The 23,770-nt window shown below is 34.2% G+C and overlaps 1 protein-coding gene across 1 annotated transcript in view; it reads right to left on the bottom strand.

Moving 5' to 3' along the window:
- LOC111511468 (lysosomal aspartic protease) overlaps window positions 1-23,770 on the bottom strand; it is a 50,732-nt gene that overhangs the window by 4,559 nt on the left and 22,403 nt on the right. The window contains exons 4-7 of the mRNA XM_074186169.1: window positions 19,755-19,873; window positions 17,524-17,711; window positions 9,477-9,632; window positions 3,102-3,270 (exon numbers count right to left, since the gene is read on the bottom strand). Of these exons, the coding sequence (XP_074042270.1) occupies window positions 3,102-3,270; window positions 9,477-9,632; window positions 17,524-17,711; window positions 19,755-19,873 (632 nt within the window). The remainder of the gene's footprint in view (window positions 1-3,101; window positions 3,271-9,476; window positions 9,633-17,523; window positions 17,712-19,754; window positions 19,874-23,770) is intronic.

Raw genomic sequence — 23,770 nt, 5'->3', positions numbered from 1 at the left:
CAATCATTTGCATCCCAGTTTTGATGTTCTTGACACCACTCTAATCTTCTACCGCGATTGCTTCTCGACAAAGGTGGACATCTAAGTGGCCTTCTGTTGTGGAGATCTGCTTCATGCAGCCGATTTCTGACAATATCACGACCAATGGTTACCTGGTGCGTCTGCTGCAACACGTTAACCATCTCAGGTGCTGTGATTGTCGGTTGTCTTCTTGCGGTTAAGACCAAAAATCGGTCTTGAACTGCAGTTGTAGCGCGTCCTCGCCCTGGATGTTGTTCGGCTGGACTGCCAGTTTCACGGAAACGCCGCCACAATCGACTGATGACACTTTGGGAGACCCCCAAACGAAGAGCTACATCATTTTGTCGCATGCCACCTTGAAGAAGCCCTACAGCTCTATTCATCTCAGCCAATGGTAAGTGATGGCGTTCCATGTTGAAGCACAATATTTCCAGTTTAATTGTTGAGCAAGAACTGCATAGAATGTACAAACTCGACACTTTCAGATTATTCATTTTAGCCGAAAACCTACAGTTTGTAAAAAACTTGATGAAAGATTAGTTACCGTTTTTGCAGGCTTTGTTCAACCCATAGAAATCTACAGGGTGGTCGAGTGTACCAATTTAATCGAAATTAAACGACCTCATGCATTTATTTTTATGATATTTAGTATGTTATAAAAATATCCCTAGACTTTTCCGATGTATATATATATATATATATATATATATATATATATATATATATATATATATATATATATATATATATATATATATATATATATATTCTAATAATTATCTGCGAGCGCTTTCGACAGTTGGTAGTACTGTCATCATCTGGCACTCCTCAAACTGAACTGGTCATCCTGTTGTCAACAGGATATTTCGATATTTATTTGAAAGTATTTGTTTCGAGAGTGTCTGAAAGTTACTAAAGTTGTTTCTTTGCATGATCTCCATATCTTTTTAAGGAGTTTATTTTGAAATGAAATGCTTTTTACCCTTCCTTTGGAGGATTCCCACATTTTCTGTATCACGGAGGAGAAGAAGGAAGCCAAAACCTTTCATTCTTTCCTTCTTTTTGTTTTCCAAGTCTAACGGTAACATTGATATAATATGATAAGTAGTACAAGAAAAGTAAAAATATCTGCCTAGCGAAGGATAAGGGAAAAGGAAAAAATATAACTAAGGGCAAGGGTCAAGAAAAGAAGACTGGATTGCCAAAGAAGGTAACCGAAAGAGTAAAGAAGAAGGTTCTCCAGAAATCAAATGACACCTCTGTTTCAGACGTGGCTGAAACGATGAGCTAGATGATGCTGACGACCCAGGGAATACGTGCTCAATCTGTAACAAATTTGGCCGAAACAATTTGGTTTAGTACAGGTGTACCTTATGTGGTTTATGGGCTCACGCAGATTGTACGGGGTGGGAGTCGGCCAAGGGTTATGTTTGCAATTTATGTTAGATTTTTGTATGATCCTAAATGCCCACAAGGTGACCACAATTCCCCTCACCAAAATCAAAATAGTTTATTTTTTTACTTCTATATTTCTCAAAGATGATTATTAAAGTGACGATTACTGATCTCAAATGATAGCCAATTAAGTAGATTATGTTATGAGGTGGTTGCAATAAAAATTTCATTTATTTATTTCAATGATGACCTAAGTGATCCCTATTACCCCTTCCTACCCTATATCGTTCGAAGCCCCTAAAACATTAATTTCCACTCTAAACACCATTTCTCCCAGTAACTCCTTCAGAAAGAAAGCACTTTTGGCAACAGTTTTTTAGTTATACCAATATTTCAAGAAGATTCGAGAAAAAAATTGTTAAACCTTCCCACCAAATGATTATGAAATAAAATACTGTATCAATAAAATATGCGACAAAATAGATCTTAATATAAGAAATGTTGAAGAAACCACGAAGTGAAGGTTCAGATCGAAAGTGGCACTAGAAATTGGAACAAGCGAAAACGCTTTTTCCGCACCAGAACAAATATACTGTCTCTCGACGCGCGAAATGGTTCGCTCAAATGCATACAAAAGCTCAAAGTTATCTTCTGATAATGCTAACTTGGCTGTCGGTATCTGTAGAGTAGGGAGGTGAGTGTAGGCCCACAGCACTTGGGTCACATGTGACCCATTGTACATCCTCACAAGGAGTTGTCCTCCTAGGTCATCGTCCATCCTGTTCTTTCCAGGAAGATGGACAGGTCTCTGGAAGACATATCCTTTATAACGGCAGGTGTAGGCCAAGACTCGCCAAACACACACTCTCTTATTGACGATAACTCCGGACACTCGCATAAGACCTGCCTAACAGTTTCACCTTACTGTTCACTGTCCCATATTGTGGAGGTGTTTCTTTAGTTGACAGTGGCCAGTCAGAAATCCTACTGTTAAGCGTAGATTTTTCCCGGTCATCATCGCCAGTATCCCAGGGTCGCCCCTGGGTGTGACCTTTGGCTAGTTCCGCAATTGTCGAAGTCATCAGGCCGTAGGTGCCACTGGGCCCTAAATTTCTTAGTCCAGCCGCTTCCTTGGCTAAAGAGTCGGCAATGCGATCATCTCAGTTCCTGTCGTTCCCTTTAATCCACCTCAGGATGATGTTACTATCTACCGTGGCTTTGACTAAATCTTGGTGGCACTCTAGTACTAGCCCTGAGGTAACACGTTGTCTCTTTAAGGCTAATAGGGTTTGTCTGTTATGTTTCTGCCAGACATTCTTTTTCTGGTTATTTTTTTTGTGGCGATTGAGATACCAGCCACTTCTGTTTGAAACACGCTGGTATTTTTCCCATTCCCCACTTAATCCTTAGGCTTAGTGATCTGGGGTACACTCCCAACCCTGAGTCTTCTTTGGTGTTTGAGCTAACTTGGCTTAGCGAAACGCGCTTCTAGACTAAGAATTTTTGTTCTAATCTGGAAAAAGTGTTTTCGACAGATCAGAAATTACCAAAAAATAAATATTTGAAAATTTCTCTTGTACTACTCAAAAATTTACTTTTTGATGAAGTGATATACAAACAAGGGATCATTTTATATATATCACGCTGAATAAATATGATTAATGATACTATATTTAAAAACTCACCACCCAGCTCCCATTGTAAAGTTGAGCATCTATGAGATCATGTATCTGATCAATATCGGCTGGAGGTCCAACGATTTCATTCGACCCCGTGTTAGATATAGCAGAACATCCATTTGGACATAAGGTAACGTTTTCGTTATGAGGTGGATGATCGGGAACAACTACAATTCTGAAACAGAAAATTTTATTTTCCAATTTTACTCTCTAAACTTGCCGGTGGCGCTCCTAACAGATCAGGAAAGAGAAATGTAAATACGCGGCTCTCTGAACACAAGAGAAATTGTCACCTTGGACATATCGATAGTTACTATCAAAGATCATACGAAGAAACGATAGACATTCAGAAACACTGAAAAAATTTCGACCGAAAGGCAGAGGAAATTAACGTAAATAAAATCTGACCACCTGTACTTGATTGCTCTCGTATTCAAACCAATTCTGCTCTGAAAACAACTGAAACAATTCGTTCGAAACCGCATTGCCTTTGATAATGTCTACCGCAGTCTTAGACGAACCGTCAGACTTTAAAATCTGCAGAGTTTACACTCTTTCATCTGAAAATGAATAGCAATATATTCTAACACTTCCAGAAACCAGAATCACAAAAGGAATCGCTAGAAGTTGCGCCTATCGATCTTCAAACGTCACAAAAAACGAACTATTTTCTTCAGTTGCAAACACAATTGATTTTTGTAAATCCCCTCAAATGAAAATTTTAAAAATAACACAGGAGGAGCACCGGGCCCAGAGCATGGCAACAAGGGCAACTACCCAAGATGCAACGAATCAGGGGTGCCATTGCTTTTTGCTATATATACTTCCTGCCTAGTGAAAACTCTTCAGATTTGTAATGTACACTTGCATGACTTGCATGAGATGACACCCAAATTTATTATAGTTTTCACCTCAGTACGGTAGTGAAGTCATGTTACCTTATAAATGAGGAACTTAATAGGTTCATTAGTATTAATTGCAGTAAATCTAATATTATTCATTTTGGCAACAAAAACAAACGAGATGAGATTTCTGATAGTGTAATGAAAAATGAAGTAATTCAAAACGTAAGTGAAGCCAAAAGTTTAAGAATAATATTGGACTCCAATTTGAAATTTGAAAAATACACAAATCAGCTTATTTAACGTGCATACTTCATTCCTGAAACTATATATGGCAATACATATTTCCTGCATATTCAAATAAAATCTAATTGGTGTGAGTCATTGATGCTGTCCATATTTAATTATGCAGATGGTCCATTCTTATCCAGCCAATATCAAATAAAAATACAAAAAGTACAAAACTCATGCTTACGATTAATATTTAGTATCCTCAGAAGAGAACATATGTCATACAAATTGAAATATAATGGTTGGCTAAATATGAGCAACAGAAAGAGATTACATAGTACTGTTCGTTTTCAAAACATTATTATCAGTAAAATACGCTCATATTTGCACAGAAAAATCATCAATCGATCCGACGTACATAATCTAAATATCCGGTATAAACAGGGCCGTCGCCATGGGGAGAGATGGGGGGAGCCTTCCCCCCCTGCTTTTTCAACTTGGGAAAAAGTTGGGAAGTGAAGATAGAAAAGAATAATAGTAAAAAAATGAATGAAAATTTTAAAAAATGAGAGAAAAGAAAGGAGGTAATAAGGAAAGGGAAAGAACCAGTACAAGGTTCGGATTTCCATAACTTGGAGATCCCATACTTTGAAATTCTGAGTTGTTTGAAAACTTCAAAAAAGTTTAATTTCTCCCAAGTAAGAAAACAGTCCTGAACAGTAAACAAATTTTGAAGTGACAATTTTAGAAAATTCCCACCTTTTCGCTGTTTATTCGACTTGGAAAAGTTGGGAAATTTCGGGCCGTGAAGATAGAAAAAATAGTAGAAAACAATAAGCACAATATTATATGAGTGTTGTTTCCTTTCATTTGTATTAAATATTCCTATACATGGTGGATATGGTGGAAGACCAAGGACCTTGGTCCAAAGTAGAATAATTCTCTGATTTTCCTTTTAGCTACGGCCCTGGATATAAATGAACCCTTTCACCGCCAATCTTCAGATTAGAAATATTCAGGCGTAGTTATACTCATCAAATAAGTTCAATATATAATCAGGTCAAGAAAGCCTATAAGAAACACTCGTTTTCAATGCAATCCTGATGCATGATGTAAATCAGATTAGAAATAGCTGTAATTGTTTAACTTTCATTCTTTTATATCATTAAGTTCAATACACCTAGCGATATACTTAAGGTTGAGTGAAAAGCAATAAAGTCGTCGGTAGCCGGACGCTTCGACGTTGGTGCTTTGTTCACTCAGTCAATCGGCCGATGTGTGAGTCGATGGTTCAAGCCGCAGGCAGAACGCTCGATTTTCACTCGAAATCGTCCAACCCGTGTTAGGATTCACACGTTAAAAGGTAAGACCTCGTTAGTCCTCGGCTCGCACAAGTTTCGACTTCTGAGGGTTATCGTTCGTAGGGGTGCGATAGCTGGTTAACGCAAAAACATATTTTAAATTTTTAAACATATTTTAAACATATTACTATTATTACCATTACAATGTTGAGAACAAAGCTTTATGGTTCGTTATGAAAATAGACAAGAACAAGAATATAGTTGAAACAGTCAGTTAGTCTTTGACAGTACAGTCGAAGTAAACGATAGTGTGTACTCTTAAAGTTGACGGCGGTACTCTCAAAGGCTAAAAAAACCAATACAAAGAAATGAGCCCGCAGCAAACTAGTACGTGGACTGTAGGATCGACGGTTCGTATTGGATAATTTTCACTAACCAAAATTTGATAAGAAGGTGATAGAGCTAATTAATAAAGAAGTATCTAATATCACTGAAGAAGAATGGCAGAAAAGGATTAAATAGGTAATTTATATATATATATATATATATATATATATATATATTTATATATATATATATATATATATATATATATATATATATATATATATATATATATATATATATATATAAAGCTTGGGAATTTTCTTTGGGTGATCAGCAGAACGGAAGTGTACTTTTATAACATAAGTTATTCCAATATTTCGATAAAATTTATTAGCATCTTCAGGGAAAAGCTACAAATTTTGTATGATGGTAATACAATATAAAAAAATTATTAATATGAAAGGCCACACTTACTGTTAGTGACGTTGGCCGTGTCGAAAAGAATGTTACATTTAAACAATTGAAACATGTCAATACAATAAACAAGCCACTAAATAAAAGAGGTTGACTCCTCACAGGACACAAAGAAGAAAAAACAATTGACACTGTCAGCTGTCATGTAATTCAGTTTGAAAAGGTGTGTTTGTTTGTAGATGATCAGCCATGGAACAAAAGAGAACTAATTATGGTGCAAGTGTGATCAGAGACATCTGCTGTTCTGTAAGTAACTCAAGGAGGAAACCCAAAAATCACATATGTTAATTGATTGAACAACATCCTCATTAGTCTTTAGGAGAGAACAAGTGAAGAGTAGTTGTTAAATGAAAGTAAAACCCTGCCTTGAGGAGGTTGGAATTTTTTTTGTTGAAGAGAAAATGTTTGAAATTTATGAAAATTATATCAATGAATAATGAATGAATGAATGAATGAATGAATAAATATATATATATATATATATAGAAAAAGGTAGTCTTTTTGTTGACTAGTCAGAAAATAAGTGAAACAATATTTGGGTATGCAGCAGGCCAAAATTTAGTGTACTCTTATAACACAGATTCCAAGCTTTCGATAATCTTTATTACCATCATCAGGGATGCTACAATAAGGGTAAAAGACAGTCATATTTATAAAATAATAATTCAAAACAACTTACAGTGTATGTGAGGTTATATGGCAGTTTGAATGAAATATGGACGTAACATAATGAAAAATTACTATGGTGACACTCAGGACGTTACAGACAAACAATATATAGTAGATTTAATGATATATCATTGTATTATCAAATTAAAAAAACCACCTGTTCCTTGAAGAGGGAACCACGTGCATGATTCAAACAAGATATATGACATGTAATCCAAACCCGCATGCGCTGTATAAGCTAATTACGGGGCTCAAAACGAATTGACATTCGACATCAACAAAATTGTTTGATCTGTGGCATAAAACCTTAACCCTGTTGCCAAATATATATATATATATATATATATATATATATATATATATATATATATATATATATATATATATATATATATATATATATATATATATATATATATATGTATGTATAATTTAATGACCTCTTGATATAGAAGCAGAAGTTAATATATATATATATATATATATATATATATATATATATATATATATAGGAAAAAGGTTATTGGACATAGCACTCATAGGAAGGTGGGCAAACCGCAGACACGTGTTTCTGGCTATTTAGCCTTCGTCAGTACGGTACAGCCAAGTGTAAAGGATAGACAACACTTGGTTGCAAGAAAGGGGCCAAACAAAGCAAGCGGATTCATCATCAGGGGCCAACTGCGATTTCGTGTCATCGTTGGAAGACCTTGTGATTACAAGGACTAACTCCCAACTTCGTCACGGGAGCAGCTATAGCAACCTGCGTGACATCCGGGTCCAAGATAAATAAAAAAAGATAGAGGGATATTGAGTGAGATGGTATTATCAATGGAAAAAGGTTATTGGACATAGCTTTGTTTGGCCCCTTTCTTGCAACCAAGTGTTGTCTATCCTTCACAGTTGGCTGTACCGTACTGACGAAGGCTAAATAGCCAGAAACACGTGTCTGCGGTTTGCCCACCTTCCTATGAGTGCTATGTCCAATAACCTTCTTCCATTGATAATACCATCTCACTCAATATCCCTCTATCTTTATATATATATATATATATATATATATATATATATATATATATATACAAGTTGTGTGAAGGTTCGACGACTGTCTAAGTTAAAGAAGAATCTTGTTATAATTTTCGGGTATGCAGTCAACAAGGGGATGGTAAAATAAGTGAATTCTTTTTTCTGTTATCCCAAACGACAAACACTATTAGTAAATAACAACATGAATATACAAACTTTACATTATGTAATGATTGGTTAGCTTATTTGAAAAACCCAGTATTTATTAAATCATGGTCTATGATGGAGTCATCGAGGAAGTGACAGTTTTTTTAATTTTTGAATCAAATGAATGGATGTGATTTTGACAGTAATGCAATTATTGACAGTGATTTTTTTGACCTTATTGTCAATATACAATGGAGATAAAAAATAATGAAAACACCAACTATCCAGGGTCGCCAATATTATATTAATCTGTGGAAAGATTATATCAGTTGTTAGAAGTCCCTTGAAGAGGGCGACTTAGTAGATATGAATAAATTACGCTAAGATGATTTATGTCAGTTCTGTAATTAATTCAATTCGGTTCTTTAAAAATGTTTGTCATTTCGATGAAAGTTCTCGTTTTTGAATTGGGTTCATGTTCTTAAAATAGTCACATTAACATAATCAGGTCTGTAGTCTAGTTCAATCGTATGATGAGCTAGAGCACAGGTTTTTTAAAATTTCTAATATAGCTTTTATGAGAGCAAATTCTGTCTTTCAATTTCCTTTTGGTTTGGCCAATATACTTTTTATCACACCTTGCACACAATGTGACATCGACAGTCGACATCTACCAATCATACGCATATACTAAAATACGAGAAAATAATTCCAATCAACTAATTCATTTCAACAACAGATATTATAAAAATGAAACATTGAAATCATACAGAACAATGTAGGTGATTCAGGGAGTCGTTCTGCATATGGTGAAGCACCACCAAAACAAGGAAATATCAGTGTTAACTTTATGTCGTTCATTATAAAGTAGACTATAATTAATATCAGTTGAACTGTTCTGCCGAACCAATCAATTATTACCAATAATGATAATAATAATATTATAATGCCCCCGATCAGAATTTTAATCGGGATGTGAAAGCATTGCACACAGTTCAAAATAAAGATCATTAATTGTGACTATACACTTCAACGAAGCAGCAAAGTAGGAACATATTAGAAGCATTTCAACTGGAATATAAAATTTCTTTCACATCAGCAATGATTCTGATTTGTAATTCGAGGTACGATACATTTTAACAATTATGGCGGTTCTTGCTTGGAAGGTAAGACCTTGTGATCCTTAGCTCGCACAAGTATTGACTACTCAAAGCAGATTCAAAGAGAAATTTCAGCAGAAAAACTCACACGATAATCTGTGCATTTTCATGTTCAAAGGTATAAGACAAGATAACGGTTTTTAAATAGTCGCAACAAATACAAATTACAAACAGAAAAAAAGTGCGTCAAATTATGATACTCACTTGTCAACCGCAAACTGCCAAAACTGATTTGAAGTTACTGGTAAATATTTTATTTCATCAGGTACAACGGTTCCATTTTTTAATTGAGTTTTATGAATATGTTTGTCGTCAATAAATCCAAGCAAAACGTTTCCTCCTCTCTTTGATTGCCGGTCTCTGCAAAGTATCATCATTAAAAATCATTGGAGATGAATTCCCAGATTTTATAAATTGCAATAAAAGGAAATTGAACACGTGAAAAACGAATTGATGAATGAATTAGGCTGATTTGAACATCCTATCCCTTGTTTTGGTCTTCATCTTGATTAAGTGTCGTTGTGTTGAGAAATGACACCTGTCATAAAAGAGCAAAGTTTCTTAAGATCACGTGTAACTGGAAAATTATGCATGGAAATTGAATTTCTCAGTAGGGAGTTTGAATGTGACATCGCTGCTACCTACCTTTTTTAAATGAAATGAAATTGATATATATATATATATATATATATATATATATATATATACATATATATATATATATATATATATATATATATATATATATATATATATATATATATATATATATATATATATATATATATATATATATATATATATATATATGTCATAATACCGTATTTTTGGAAAAGTGGCATACAATGGTCTTTGTAACCTGCAAACGCAGAATATTTTATTTGGATAAGTTTGAAGAAAAAGTGTCTTTATTAGTTTATCGACTTGACAGACAGGCACCAATTAAAACTTTTACAGTTAATGACAATAGATCCCTATGGTTAACTGAAGTAATACAGGTAATGATTTCAATAAGACAAAGTCCTCAAAATCTGATGTTCATCTACAGGTTTATAAAAATGAACCCAAAGAAATATGGAAAACTTTAAAATGCGATCATGTTTTACCGAAAAAGACTCTTGATATACCAGAAGATATGAAAAGAACGAATGACATAAACGAGTTTTCCATCAATTTTATGCCTTTGGCAAAAACGCATCACAAGAATAATACTCGTTCTGAATTGAAAGGGGTGTGTTTTTCCCAATACTCGGTTTATACTGAATACAAACTGATAGACCGGTTGTGATGGTTTAAATAACAGATATATTAAATTGTGTTTGTTGTCCCTACATCACTCGCATTGTGAACTTTTGTATCAAGAACATGAACAGATGTTTTTCTCATCGCGGACAAATGCAGTTGTGAAAGTATTGCCAAATAACGGAACCCCTCTGAATACAAAGACCTTCGAGCGATAAGTACAGCACTTACTTTATCGAAAATATTGGAAGAGCGATTGAAACTCAAAGCATATGTCGAAGTATTTTCTCCATTACCAGATATACAATCGGATTTCGTAAAGGTTTAAGTTGTACAACTGCGCTATTATATATCACATATGATGTACGTAGGGCAACAGACCAGCAAAATTGCACGATCTTGATCTTATTGAATTTCGCCGGGCCTTTGACACGATTATTTTGATTTGTTGTTGGGATTATTTAAAATATATACCTAGGTCTTTCAGTTATTATATTTTTTTATTCGAATCTGTCTTAAAAAATCAAAAAGTGAGCATAGATGGTTATGAATTCCAAAATCTCAGTCTTCAATCTGTTGTACCACAAGGCTCTATTTCCGAATCCCTAGTGTATACTATTTATACATCCCTTTTGATGAGAAATCTTCAAACATGTTGAATTCACTTGTTGAATTAACCTTGAGGCTAACGACACTCAGCTCTTTCACAGTTTTCCTCCATCTAGGGTACAAATGCATGCACCCACATAAATCGGGATCTGCAAGTTTTTATTGAAACAGCGTCAAATCACTTGATGTTGAATTGAAATTTGAAAGGCATGTTGATAAACTCTTGCAACGGTCATATTTCTTTTAGAAAAGTATTTATAGTTAGAGGAATTTCCATCCATTGAGGCTAAAGGCTCTCGTACAATCGAATTTCACCTATGCTAATGTGGTATAAAATTCATGTCTAACCAACCAATATAATTTAAAAATTCAAAGAGTGCAGAACTAGCAAATTTCACATGCTATCACATTTTTTTATAAACTTATTATTATTAGCAAAACGCTTAATTACCTGAATAGGAAAATTACTTATAGGGCCGATGTGCATAACCTCAATGTGAGGAATAAGGGATTACTGACACTACCAAGTTTCAGATTAGAATTTTTCAGACGTAGTTTCACTTTTCAAATTTTTAAAATTTATAATTCTATACCGGAATACTATAAAAAAAATGAATTACAATAGTTTCGAAGAGAATTCAAAAAACATTCACAACAATTACAATAAAATGATACATATGATGACAGTACCGTCGTTTAATGTACTTTAGAGAATTTAGGGAAATCATGTAGGAAATTGTGGTATTTTTCCTTTATTATGTGAAATGCAGCATGAGAATGATTATTGTTATAATAATTATCATTATTCATTATTATTGTTTTCCCTAAGGTTACGCTGGTCGAGCCTTCTTCCCGAAGCCCCAGCATTATCAGCATCATCAACCAATGACCACTCCAAACATCGTGGAGTAAGTAATCATTGGGTCCGAGAATCATGTGCCCTGAGCAAGCGCAGTGAACCAAGAATGACAACTTTCTGCATTTGTCCGGCTAACATTTCTGCCTCAATGCAGCAAGTCGGCATCATCTTGAGATTCGAGAGTAAAGAGGGCAACATTACACCGAGAATTCCAATAATCAAAACCATCTCGACAGAGAGTGGACTGGATAGAGTCTGTGGAGTTCAAAAAGGAAATCTCGATATTTTCTCCGTTTTTCCTCCTCTTTTCTGATGATATTCGTCTCGCCAGGAGCTGAAAACTGCACGACAAATATCGTTTTGCTCTGATTATCGAGAACTGCAACAGTCTTATTAGCTTGTATGAGCCTGAGGGTGAAGAATCAATAGTTCCAGAAAATTCGACACTGGTCGTTCCCCACAGCGGATTCAATATGCCCCGGAGCGTAGGGAACACCGGTGTCTCGCCAATACCGTGAAAGTGCCGCAGGTGGCAATAAAGCACTCTTAGGGTCACGTTATGTCGATGGCCTGTCAGATCATGATGAACCCACTTCAGCTCACTCGACCTGAGGAAAGCGAAAGTCAGGCACATTGATATGCCGAGGTCGTCAATGCTCTTGAAGAAGACCCCCATGCATTGGCTAATCCTTGTGTTGCCGTAGGAATGAAGTGATCTCTTCGGCTTTTATATGGATGTTTTGCTGGACGGGTTACAACTCGGTGAGAGTTGTTATCACTTCGTTCAATACCGGAAACTAAACCGAGTTCATCAGCCGCTCGGGCAGCTGCCCTAAAGAGAACCATGCAGAGAAGTGGATCCAAACTCTTGATGACTTCACATATTCTAATCAACAAGTTCAAAAACATGAAAAATAGAGATAAAGGTCCTAAAAATATGAGCGATAATTCATTCGATTCGGAATCACCTCTAGAAAAATGTTTTTCAAGGATTTTGGTGCAGGTACAAAATTGCAATTGTTATTAACAAAATAGGATTTAAAAAATGGTATTTTGTTTTCCGTTAATAACTCAAAAAATATTAATATTTAAGCAATTTTGAAAAGAGCTCGTTAAAGAGGAGGAAAATTCTGATAAAAAAGTCCCAACTCCCGAAACTCTATCTCCATTATATATAATTTTTATTTGACGTTGAAAATAGGGTTCCACGCGGCTGATACGGCATAAGCGAGCTGCCGCTAAAGAGAGTTTATCAAAAGAAATAATTTTTTTATAACATAAAATATCATTTTAAAAATGTGAAAAAATCTAGTATCTTCTTAACACTTGAATGAATCGAGTCCCGTAGAAAAAAAAGTTTCATCACCATTTTTCAAAAAGTTATTCAATTGTTAATTAACAAATTTTTTCCCAATCTCCGTTAGCATTAACAATGGGATAAAAGGTATAAATAATTGGCCTATAAATTTTAAACTCCGTGGAGCCCTTTTGATATATATACTTCATACGATCCTGCGATAAAAGTGCATAAAAATGTTTTTATTTTGTTAATTATGCTATTGCAAAATGAAATATCTAAAAAATGTTGATGAATTTTTTTTTTCAATTGATATTTAGCTATGTCTGTTTTCACATTGGACAATGACAGTTATTAACATAGGATATGATTTTTTTACGTAATTTGTTTATTAAATTGTTTTAAACAAATAGAGAAATTCAAAATTTTTGAAAAATTTTTTTGCTATTTTGTTGTCTAGAGATAATTAAGATTAAAAAAAATGTTTCCTTAATTTCAATTTATAATTGTTTAAAATTGATTTTTTTATATTTCGATTGTTTAAATAATTAGTTGAGAAATAATTTTGCTTTTAAAAATCATAATTTACACTTTTAAATAGTTTGGCGAACAAATTTATTTTATTCATCATTCAATTGTTTATTAGTTTAACAATTTGTTATAAACAAATATTGACCAACCTTATATTTTTTTCTGAAGCAGAAACAAATTACAAAAACAGCTATATATAAAAAGTTCCATCATTTTTTTTTATTTATTATAATACTTATAATATATATCATTTTTAAAAGCAAAATTATTTCTTAACTAATTATTCAAACAATCGAAATATAAAAAAAGTCGATTTTAAACAATTAAAAATCAAAATTAAGAAAACATTGTAGCGTTTATAAAAACATACTGTACTTTTCATTTAATTTTTATTTCACTGAAGGTAATCCTAATTGATTTTAAAGAAAGTTTCCTGAGGAGTAGGCAATCCAATTTACACCTTTTGCCTCGCTAAGATTTTCACTTCTCAATACACATATGATAATTAGTTTCTGGTACAGATTGTAGATTGATAAGTTTTTCTTTCCAATAGAACCGATTCATTCGGATCCCTTCGAGGTAGATTTTCTATTATGAGGTGTTACCAAAATTATTTGGGTGAATTCCTCAGAATAGACTTGCGCGGTAGGTGATTCTCGATCATGAGAACGGCAAGGAGAGGTGCCATTTGGGAAAGGAGAGTGATGAAAGAGAATCTCGAGAAGGGATTTCTTTAGTGGTGAGCCGTGTGGTCCAATTTCAAGAATTTGAACGATATTGTTTCGGATATAGTTTCATATATAGATTTTGAGAGTTCCATAAAAGGTTGCACTTCCTGAGGATTCTACTGGGTCACAACCACTTTTCCAGAACGAGCGACGCCATTTCCTTGAAGACGTTGTTTTTTAAGGGTTTTAGTATCGGAGACTTTTTACAATAATTTTTCTGCAGAAGAGCTTCTACAGAACTTGTTTGGAATCATTAAAGAGGGAAGAAAAAGGGCTTATATTCCTGATTGTCTTACGAAATAGATTTTCAGTTTATTTACCGAATGGTGGGTTTTTCATTCGTCCAGTTCGATAAATGTTATTGTCCACGTCCACAAGATAGTCTATGTCCAGTTTGAAAATCAGAAAAGTAGGTGCTCCAAGTCTGTCCCGTTCCTGGTCGAAAAAAACTGCAGCTACAGCTCGACGAGAAAGTAACAGGCAAATATCACTTACACTTGACTCATTTTTCCGAAAATAACTACTTTTTGCATTAGAAATACTGTTTCATTAACATACAATTATTGAATTTTGAGTTGATCCATTCATAATGTAAACCTGAACTGAGTATACTCTGGTGAGGTAATTTTTAACACCATTCCTAATAATTATTTTTTTCTATGACATGAATCCTGTAAGTAGGTAATACTTTTCCTGATATTTTTACCTGGACTATCCTTAGATAAATGAAAGCGTACTTTTACCTACGTTCATTATTTAGTTATTACAGTTTGTTTTACACATGATTAAATGACAAATTTGGAGCCCTGTCAGATTTTGATTTCTACCCTTATTCAATTCACCAGCCAGTATTCTGTGAATGTCAAGTATCTTCAGAATATCTGATTTTTAAAGTTTCATTTCATTGCCGTGGCTTAAAGAACTAAATTTGATTAGATTTGGTTTCACAGTCGACCAGATCATGTATCATTCATTTTATTGATTGTGTGGCGCTCAACATAGATCTTCATAAAACAAAATACTCAATTGCTGAAATTTCAGGATACAGAAAAGTTTTTTGAACGAAACTCATAGTGCATACCGACGAAGAGCTGCCGTACGCATTGTGCCTATCTTTCGAGTAAATCTATTATAATTTTTGTATTACATGAAAGATAAGGTCACAACATAGCTGAATATCAATTGAAAAAAAAAATTTATCAACAAATTTAAGATATTTCATTTTGCAATAGTTATAAAAAATCATATCTAACAAATTAATAAATTTTTATGAACTTTTATCGCAGGATAGTATGAAGTATATATATCAAAAGGGCTCCACGAAGTTTAAAATTTATAGGCCAATTATTTATACCTTTTATCCCATTATTTATGCCAACTGAGATTGGGAAAAAATTTGTTAGTTAACAATTGAATAACTTTTTGGAAAATGGTGATAAAACTTTTTTTCTACGGGACTCGATTCATTCAAGTGTTAAGAAGATACTAGATTTTTTCACATTTTTAAAATTACATTTTACATAAAATTATTTCTTTTGATAAACTATCTTCAGCGGCAGCGCGCTTATGCCGTAACAGCTGCGCGGAACCCTACTTTCAACGTCAAATTAAAATTATAAATAATGGAGATAGAGTTTCGGGAGTCTGGACTTTTTATCGGAAATTTCCTCCTCTTCAACTAACTCTTTTCGAAATTGCTTAAATATTAATATTTTTTGAGTTATTAACGAAAAACAAAATACCATTTTTTTATCTTATTTTGTTAATAACAATTGCAATTTTTCACCTGCACCAAAATCCTTCAAAAACATTTTTCTAGAGGTGATTTCGAATCGAATGAGCTAACGCTCATATTTTAGGACCTTCATCTCTATTTTTCCTGTTTTTGAACTTATTGATGAGACTAACAAGCTCACAATATAATTCTAATGATAAGAATTAAGATTAGTAACATGTGATATACAGTGTAATTAGAATTGTAATTGTATGATTTGCGTACGATTTTAACAAATTTGGCTTCTCATAGACTCATTTGGAGAAATAATAAACCAAATATCCTAGAAATAATATTTTTTCAACCATCAGCTATCAACAATCGGTATTTTGAGTTGTTGGCCAATACACTGAAATTGGAACAAAGACAAAGGTCTAAGAAGTCTAAATCAGGTTTCAAATATAAGATTTTATTGCAGGATATGTCAGCATAGACATGGTAGTACGTAGAAAAAACACAAACTTCATTCGTTTTTATAGTGACTGAAGAAGGTTTAATTATGTTTATCAATACATTCAATACATGAAACAAGCATGTCAATGGAACAGGGATTATATAGGGAACAACATCCAATAAGCACAGTGAACGCGGCAGGCCCTGCACCTACTGTCACCTAATCTACTACGGTAGACTTAGGTGTTGAAGACACCATCTTTAAATCCCTCAGTTTCTGACTTTAGCGCTGAGGTCGGGTGCTCTGATAAACAGCTTCAAAGTTGATAAAAAGGCCCCATGTATCAGCTTTTCCTTGTATTGCCGTAGAAGCAGAGTTATGTCTGCGGCTTTCGTGTGGGTTTTTTGGTGAAAGGGTGCCAAATAGATGATGGAGTTGAAATCACCCCGTTCAGTGACGAAAACTAAACCGCGTTCATGAACCACTCGGGCAGCTGCCTTGAAGACAGATCCTGCTCTCTCGTAATCACGAACGATGCAAAGAATGGGATCTGAAATTCTGATGGATTTGCAGGCTCCATCAAGTACTATTCTGGTAGACACTCGATTCTCAAAAGTCCATGCCCCCCTTTTGTCGGGGAAAAACAACTATGGAACGAATGATTTAAGATGCTTCTATGGAGGTGCATCAGAGTCAGGTCACAAGTGTTATGTCAAATAAGGTCACATACAATACATCAACTGCAAATCAACCAACGTGCACCAACTGATAATATTTGAGCCTTCCCAAACCCTCGGCATGTACCTTTTCAGCTTACCTGTTCAAATATATGGAGAATATGGGATCCCTGATTTTTTTCTGTCTGTACATGGCATAGAAGAAAGGTTCATAATCATCATTTTTGATGCCTAAACCAAAAATTCCGTCCGATTTGTGTAAGGACATGAAATCTGGAACTCCAACCATTTCCACGAACAGGTAGTTTGTTATATTTGAATGGGCAATCTGTGGAAGTCAAAAACATAATATTCATTCAAAGTATATGCTGTTTAAATTTACATCTAGAAGTTTCAGGTATTGTCCTACATACTTCAAATTATTTCGATTTCACTTCCAATTTTCGTTCAATTTTGGAAGAAGCTTTACGCCTACGCCTACGCATTTGAATGAGTGAGATAATCATCAACTTGTAATTTCAATAAAATTATATTCAACACAGTAGTTTAGTACTTCAATAACACTTCCATTATTGTGCATTACCATCTAATCTTCAAATGGAGGCGAAGTTGATGATATACATACATATGAACCTTTCATGCATAGATAGAGCCGTACTCTGTTGACTAATTGGCTCTTGATTACAATATTCTAGACCGGAAATAGTGACAAAAATTAAAAATAGCCAGAAATTAATGAAATATAGAAAATTCGTTTGCTTTTAGTTATCGAATAAATTACGAGTAGATTGCATAGAGAATTTGGTTTAGCGTAATAACAAGTAAAATAACAAAGATAAACAAGTTATATTTGAGAGCTTCAATAACGTTGTTGATCTGTTAAGTGTACCACTCATTAAAAAACTCAGGGGTGTGACAAAAAATATCTGTAACTTCAACTGGACAGAGAGGCTAGATGGACTGCATATAGACTTGTGCACATTGTCAATTGCACAAATCAATTTAATGCAGAGTGCAACAGACTGTTAGTTGACACCAGAGGTCACAGAATTCTGGACATAACCTCTGATTTTATGCCTCTAACTGTCAACTTCGAACTGCCTTATAAAGTACTGTTCCCGAATAGAGAAGACTTCCAGTAGAACCAAATATTAATAGCAGATAGTTGTTGGTTCACAGATAGATCAAAAACACGTTTCGGTTCTGGTGCAGGTGTTTTCAGTCGCAGACCCAGGACAGAGACATCAACCTGCCTAGGAACATATGCGACTGCATATCAAGCAGAAATTTACGCTATTGAATTGTGTGCGGAGAAATTGGAAGAATCCAACCTCATACACAAGTCATTAAAAATATTCTCGGACAGCCAAGTTGCGTTGGAAGCTCTTGGCTCCTACCGAGCAACGTCTAAATTGGTAGAAAATTGCCAAAAACGACTCTCCTCGATAGGAAGACTTGACAGATTGTCTCTGGTCTGGATTCCTGGCCATACTGGCCAGGAATCCAGACCAGCTTCATTGTACCAGAACCTGTCGTTGGCATCGCTTTAGGTTTTGCCAAACAAAGATTGAACACCTGGTTGGAAAGAAGAGTTCTGGTCTTCTGGCAGAATCTTCCAGGATTGGCTCACTCCAAGGCGTTTATTCACCCTTCGAAGTTTGATACCAAACAGTTGTTGGACTAGGGATGAACTATGACGATGTCTAACAGGCCTTTTTACAGGTCACTGTCATTTGAATCATCATATGCAGAGACTCGGACTGTTGGAAGGCAGTGTGTGTCGCCTCTGTTTGGAAAATGATGAAACAGTAGCACCATACAAACTAATCGGTTCGTTGAGAAGATGATCGAGTGTGTATAGGTGTGAACCACAATAAACCCTTGCGGGTGGCGGTGGAGTGCGAATAGACCCACTACTTTGGACCTAGCCTAACCTAACTTCAACTTATGCAGACATTTTCCAGTGATGACATAAATGAAATATTTTTTTTGGAATAAGTCACATCCATGGAATATCCTTTGGACGTTTCTTAGTCCAACAAAAGATGTCCACTGGATTTCCTTGGTGTTCAAGCAGCAATAGATGTCTGACAGTATAAAGCTATTGATAGCCATTTGGTCTCATAAGTACATTTATTGTCAGGTCTGAATTCATGTTCATAATTATTGAAGTAGAAAAAGCCTGCTCTGCCTTCCTGGCTTCAGATATCCATACTATAAGAAGTTTATATGGTGTAAGTTTGAGGTTCAATGTTGTTCTAAGTTGAATAAAAAAAGCAGTTCACTTCGATCTATTATTTTATGTATTTCCGATACTGATGGGTGTATTGATTAGTACTACTAAACTCAGTACTGAAAATCAGAAACTTACTTTGAAGATGTCATATGAATAAAATCCCGTGAAGTTGAAATCACCTTCATTCGCAATATAAGGTGTGCCATTTTTCTTCCAACTTGAAGATCGACCATGGTCATATAAATTGTGGTTCTCTAAAAAAAAGTAACAATTATTCGTATCGTAGGAGAATAGGGATTGTCTTTATTTTCATATTTGGAATCCACATCAAAAACCCTTTTTTCAATTTGTTCTATGATCAAAATGTGTTAAATCCACTTCAATCACTGGACAACGAAAAGCAATCACAGTGCATGACGTCACTTGACCAAAAAATAATCGCTGTCAAAGGTTAACGTTTATTTTTCACAATATCCCCGCAATTTCTTCGAATATACTCACATTCTTTGAACTCGATTTTACAGTGTTTATATAAATTGGATTCATTAAGGCAGACTTATGGCCGTATCATCCGTAAAATATTGAGCCTGGCTTAGACGTTAAGCTCGCTTTATTCGTAAATTTCATATGCATCGCTTCATTCGTGAATTTCATATGCATTGTAAAAAAAATAGCCCTAAGCCCCTCTACTTTGATGGCTTAGAGCCTTTAAGCTGAGCTTCAATGAACGCAATTTAGCTTTCTGGCTGCGGCGATGACTGACAAGTCTCACTATAACTTACAATATATCAGATATATCTACAGCATTCAACCTACCGTCCTTTTCATTGCCTAAAGAAGAAAGTTCACTTTCTTCGACTGAACCATTTGCTAAACTATTACGTAAATGCTTCCACTGATTTACATTGTGACAACGTTCTTAAAGACAAGTATGGTGTATGATGTATTACTTTACATATATACATTTACAAATCTACATATTATATTTCTTATTCGCTGATTCCATGTCCAGTTATTCTATTTCTATTTAGGTTTTTCATTATAAGGACATTTTCTGCTTCTGTGTGCCAGAATTGAGTATTCAAAATATGAAATATTTTGTCTATAAACTATGTTTTGTTTTTGATGAGCATCATTTACTTGAAGAATTTCAGCAATTTTCAGGCGTTGTCAAATGTATTTTAAAATCATCTAAAGGAACAATTCGTTCAGACCACTCTCAACTCACTATACTGTAGGTAGGATATAATCCAACGCCCTTCGTGGTATTAGCCAGGAGAGTAGTTGTTTTGTGATAGGTGTCAGTCCATTAACCTACAGTATAGGGAGTTGTTAATGGCCTGAACGAATAATTGTTCTTTTAGATGATTTGATTTACACCCAGTCTTCAAGTATGCCCACTGACTATATGTGAAATGTATTTTAGCCATTAGAAAGCTTGGCTTTCTATAACATCAACATTTAAGCTGAACTTTTTCAGACGAGCGTAGTGGATCTTGGAGCTGCATGATATACGAAGAATACGCAGCAGACCGATTACTGGCAGCTATTATTTTTACGTAAAACGAACTCTGTGTCAGAGTCAGCCAGAGATTGAACAGGAATGTTTCCTGGTCAAATGAAGAACTAGCATGGATGAGACTCTGAACTAGAAAAGCCCTTTGGTTTAGTTCCCAAGTGCCATTCCACAAATTTTGAGTTCGCCTTCACCAGAAAATTATGATTCAATTTCATCCCCAGAGTTATTTTCGATTTGAGCCAAGTTGCACATATAGTTTGAAAGTTATTAAAAATGTAACCAAACAAAGAAAGAAAAGAAACACTTAAATTACTCAATATCTTCCGAGAAATCACAAATATCAAAATTTCTACGAAGTGTTGCAAAATTATTTCTCACCTTTATTCGAAAGTTAAAACTCTCCTCACGACTGAAAACAAATATAATGTAATATACAGTATTCCATGCACATTCTGAAGTTTGGGTTACATTTATGTATCTCGAATAGCTCCTTAGAAATAGACCGTACTTGGCTACCCATCTTGAAGAAAATTTTGGATAGTGGCGAAATGGCAACAAATTGATATCGGAGAGTACCTTGTATTACATCGAATGTTTCAGTTGTCAATCAACAACATTGACATAATTTCATATTTCAAAACTTCTTTGGCCTCCGAAACGTAAAAAATAAGTATTATTTCTTAATAATTTTTTTGATAGGCAAAATTGTTAAATACGACAAGTTACTGAAAAATAGAAGATTTTTCTTTGTGAAAAATACTTTGATTTTTACGCAGTAACTTATCGGGGTAAACTAAAAAGTTTGCCCTTCTACACTTGTATAAAGTTCTCCATTATAATTTTTATATTTTTCAGATTGTGGAAGGTAACAATTACCCAAAAAAGGTCGATAAAAAAACTGATTTTTTCCTCCACAAAAAATGACTTTCGTTGAATATTCATGAGACGTTTCGAAACCTCTCTTCACGCATTACCTTACATAAAAATGACGGCAGACTGAATAAAAGGTCTTGTGGTTTAGCAGAGCATGAAATTTCGGAGTGTCACGTAATGGACTTACAATACCAAAATTCTATCTGTAGAACATAATACAACTAAAAGATGATTTCTTGAAATGGTTCACATTAGTAAGAGTCGGAATTCTTCAAACAAAAAATCGGAAATACAAAATTTTTGCAAAAGTTATAATTACATTTTAAGTTTCAAATGATGAAAAAATAATAATGAAAAGTGAAATTCGTGAAGAGAGATTACGAGAAGTAACCCAAATCACAGGATGTGCATGAAATACTGTTTATCACGTTATATTTTTCTTTAGACGTGAGAGAAGTTTCAGTTTGCGAATGAAGGTGAGAAATAGTTTAACAACACTTCGTACAAATTTTAATATTTGTGATAACTCGGAATATATTGTGTAATTTAGGTATTAGGTTAAGAAATATACTGAAATGGGGAATATCGAATACATTCATTATGCTTATTATCATTGTTTGAAGATAAAGAATTATTGAATTAAGGAAACAATTCTCTATCTATAATTTAAATTTGATTATCTGAGTTTGTCATATTTGAATATATATTGGAATTTGGTGGATGAGATCACCTGTAAATCTTTCTTTGAGAACCAAAATTCAAGTAAGTTCTCATTCTCAAAAAATTATGAGAAAATTGACCTGATAAATTTATTACTACATATAGATTTTCTATACCACATGGTCTTAAGAACGCTACCTCCAAATCTGATAACTCTCATGTTGAGGAAAGGCAGATGTTCATCCACCTCTTCCCCACACGTGAATTGTAGGTGGGGATTGTAAGAGTTGAAGGACCTGAGAATGTTATTTTGATTTATTTGGGGAAATATCATCATTCGAAATTTTGACCAGTAAGTCATTTAAAACAAAATTAAATGAAATGGGAGATGAACCTGGGAGTTCCAAAAATCTGTTTATAATATCAATTGCTAAACTCAAATATATTTGATTAAAAAAAAATTTGAGTAAAATGAGAAAAAATGTGTTGTCTAAAGTTGTATATTGTGTAATTTCACTCCAATGATACTCGATGCTTTGATTTATTGATTCTTATAGAAGATTTGTGAATAAAGAAACAATATCAAAACATACAATTTTATTTTATTTATATTGATCGGTGAATGAAAATTGTTAATAATCCAACTGAATTGAATTGAGTCTCTATTTAAAAAATAATTTTCCAGTATTAAAAGAAAGAGTCAAAGTGTCAGTCACAAATTTTGCAATTGGTTCATTGGGAGAAGAAATGGAAGAAACAATAGGTCTCGTCGATGAAGATGGGAGCGTTATTATTTACTATTATTAATTTATTATTTGCATAAAGATTCAACTGATAAAGGATTTCTTGAATGAATGTCAAGAACATCTAAATAATCCACGATACTACACCATACGGAGAAATAACCCTGTTTGCACATCGCAACAAGAAGCCAACAAATTGATTTCTGATTTGTAGCATATTAAAAATTGATGACAAGATTGCTCCCAGATTTTGTGCTTTGCCCAAAATTCATAAACCTTCCTTATTAATGAGACCTATTGTTTCTTCCGTTTCTTCGCCCAATGGACCTATTGCAAAATTTTCGACTGAGAACTGA

This window comes from Leptinotarsa decemlineata, unplaced genomic scaffold (assembly GCF_025532065.1).
Source record: "Leptinotarsa decemlineata unplaced genomic scaffold, Ldec_3_MD MMD2_tig00078422_RagTag_RagTag, whole genome shotgun sequence".
In the NCBI taxonomy this organism is placed as follows: Eukaryota; Metazoa; Arthropoda; class Insecta; order Coleoptera; family Chrysomelidae; genus Leptinotarsa; species Leptinotarsa decemlineata.
Note: the sequence above shows the minus strand (reverse complement) of the source record. Positions and strands in the feature narration are given on the sequence as shown.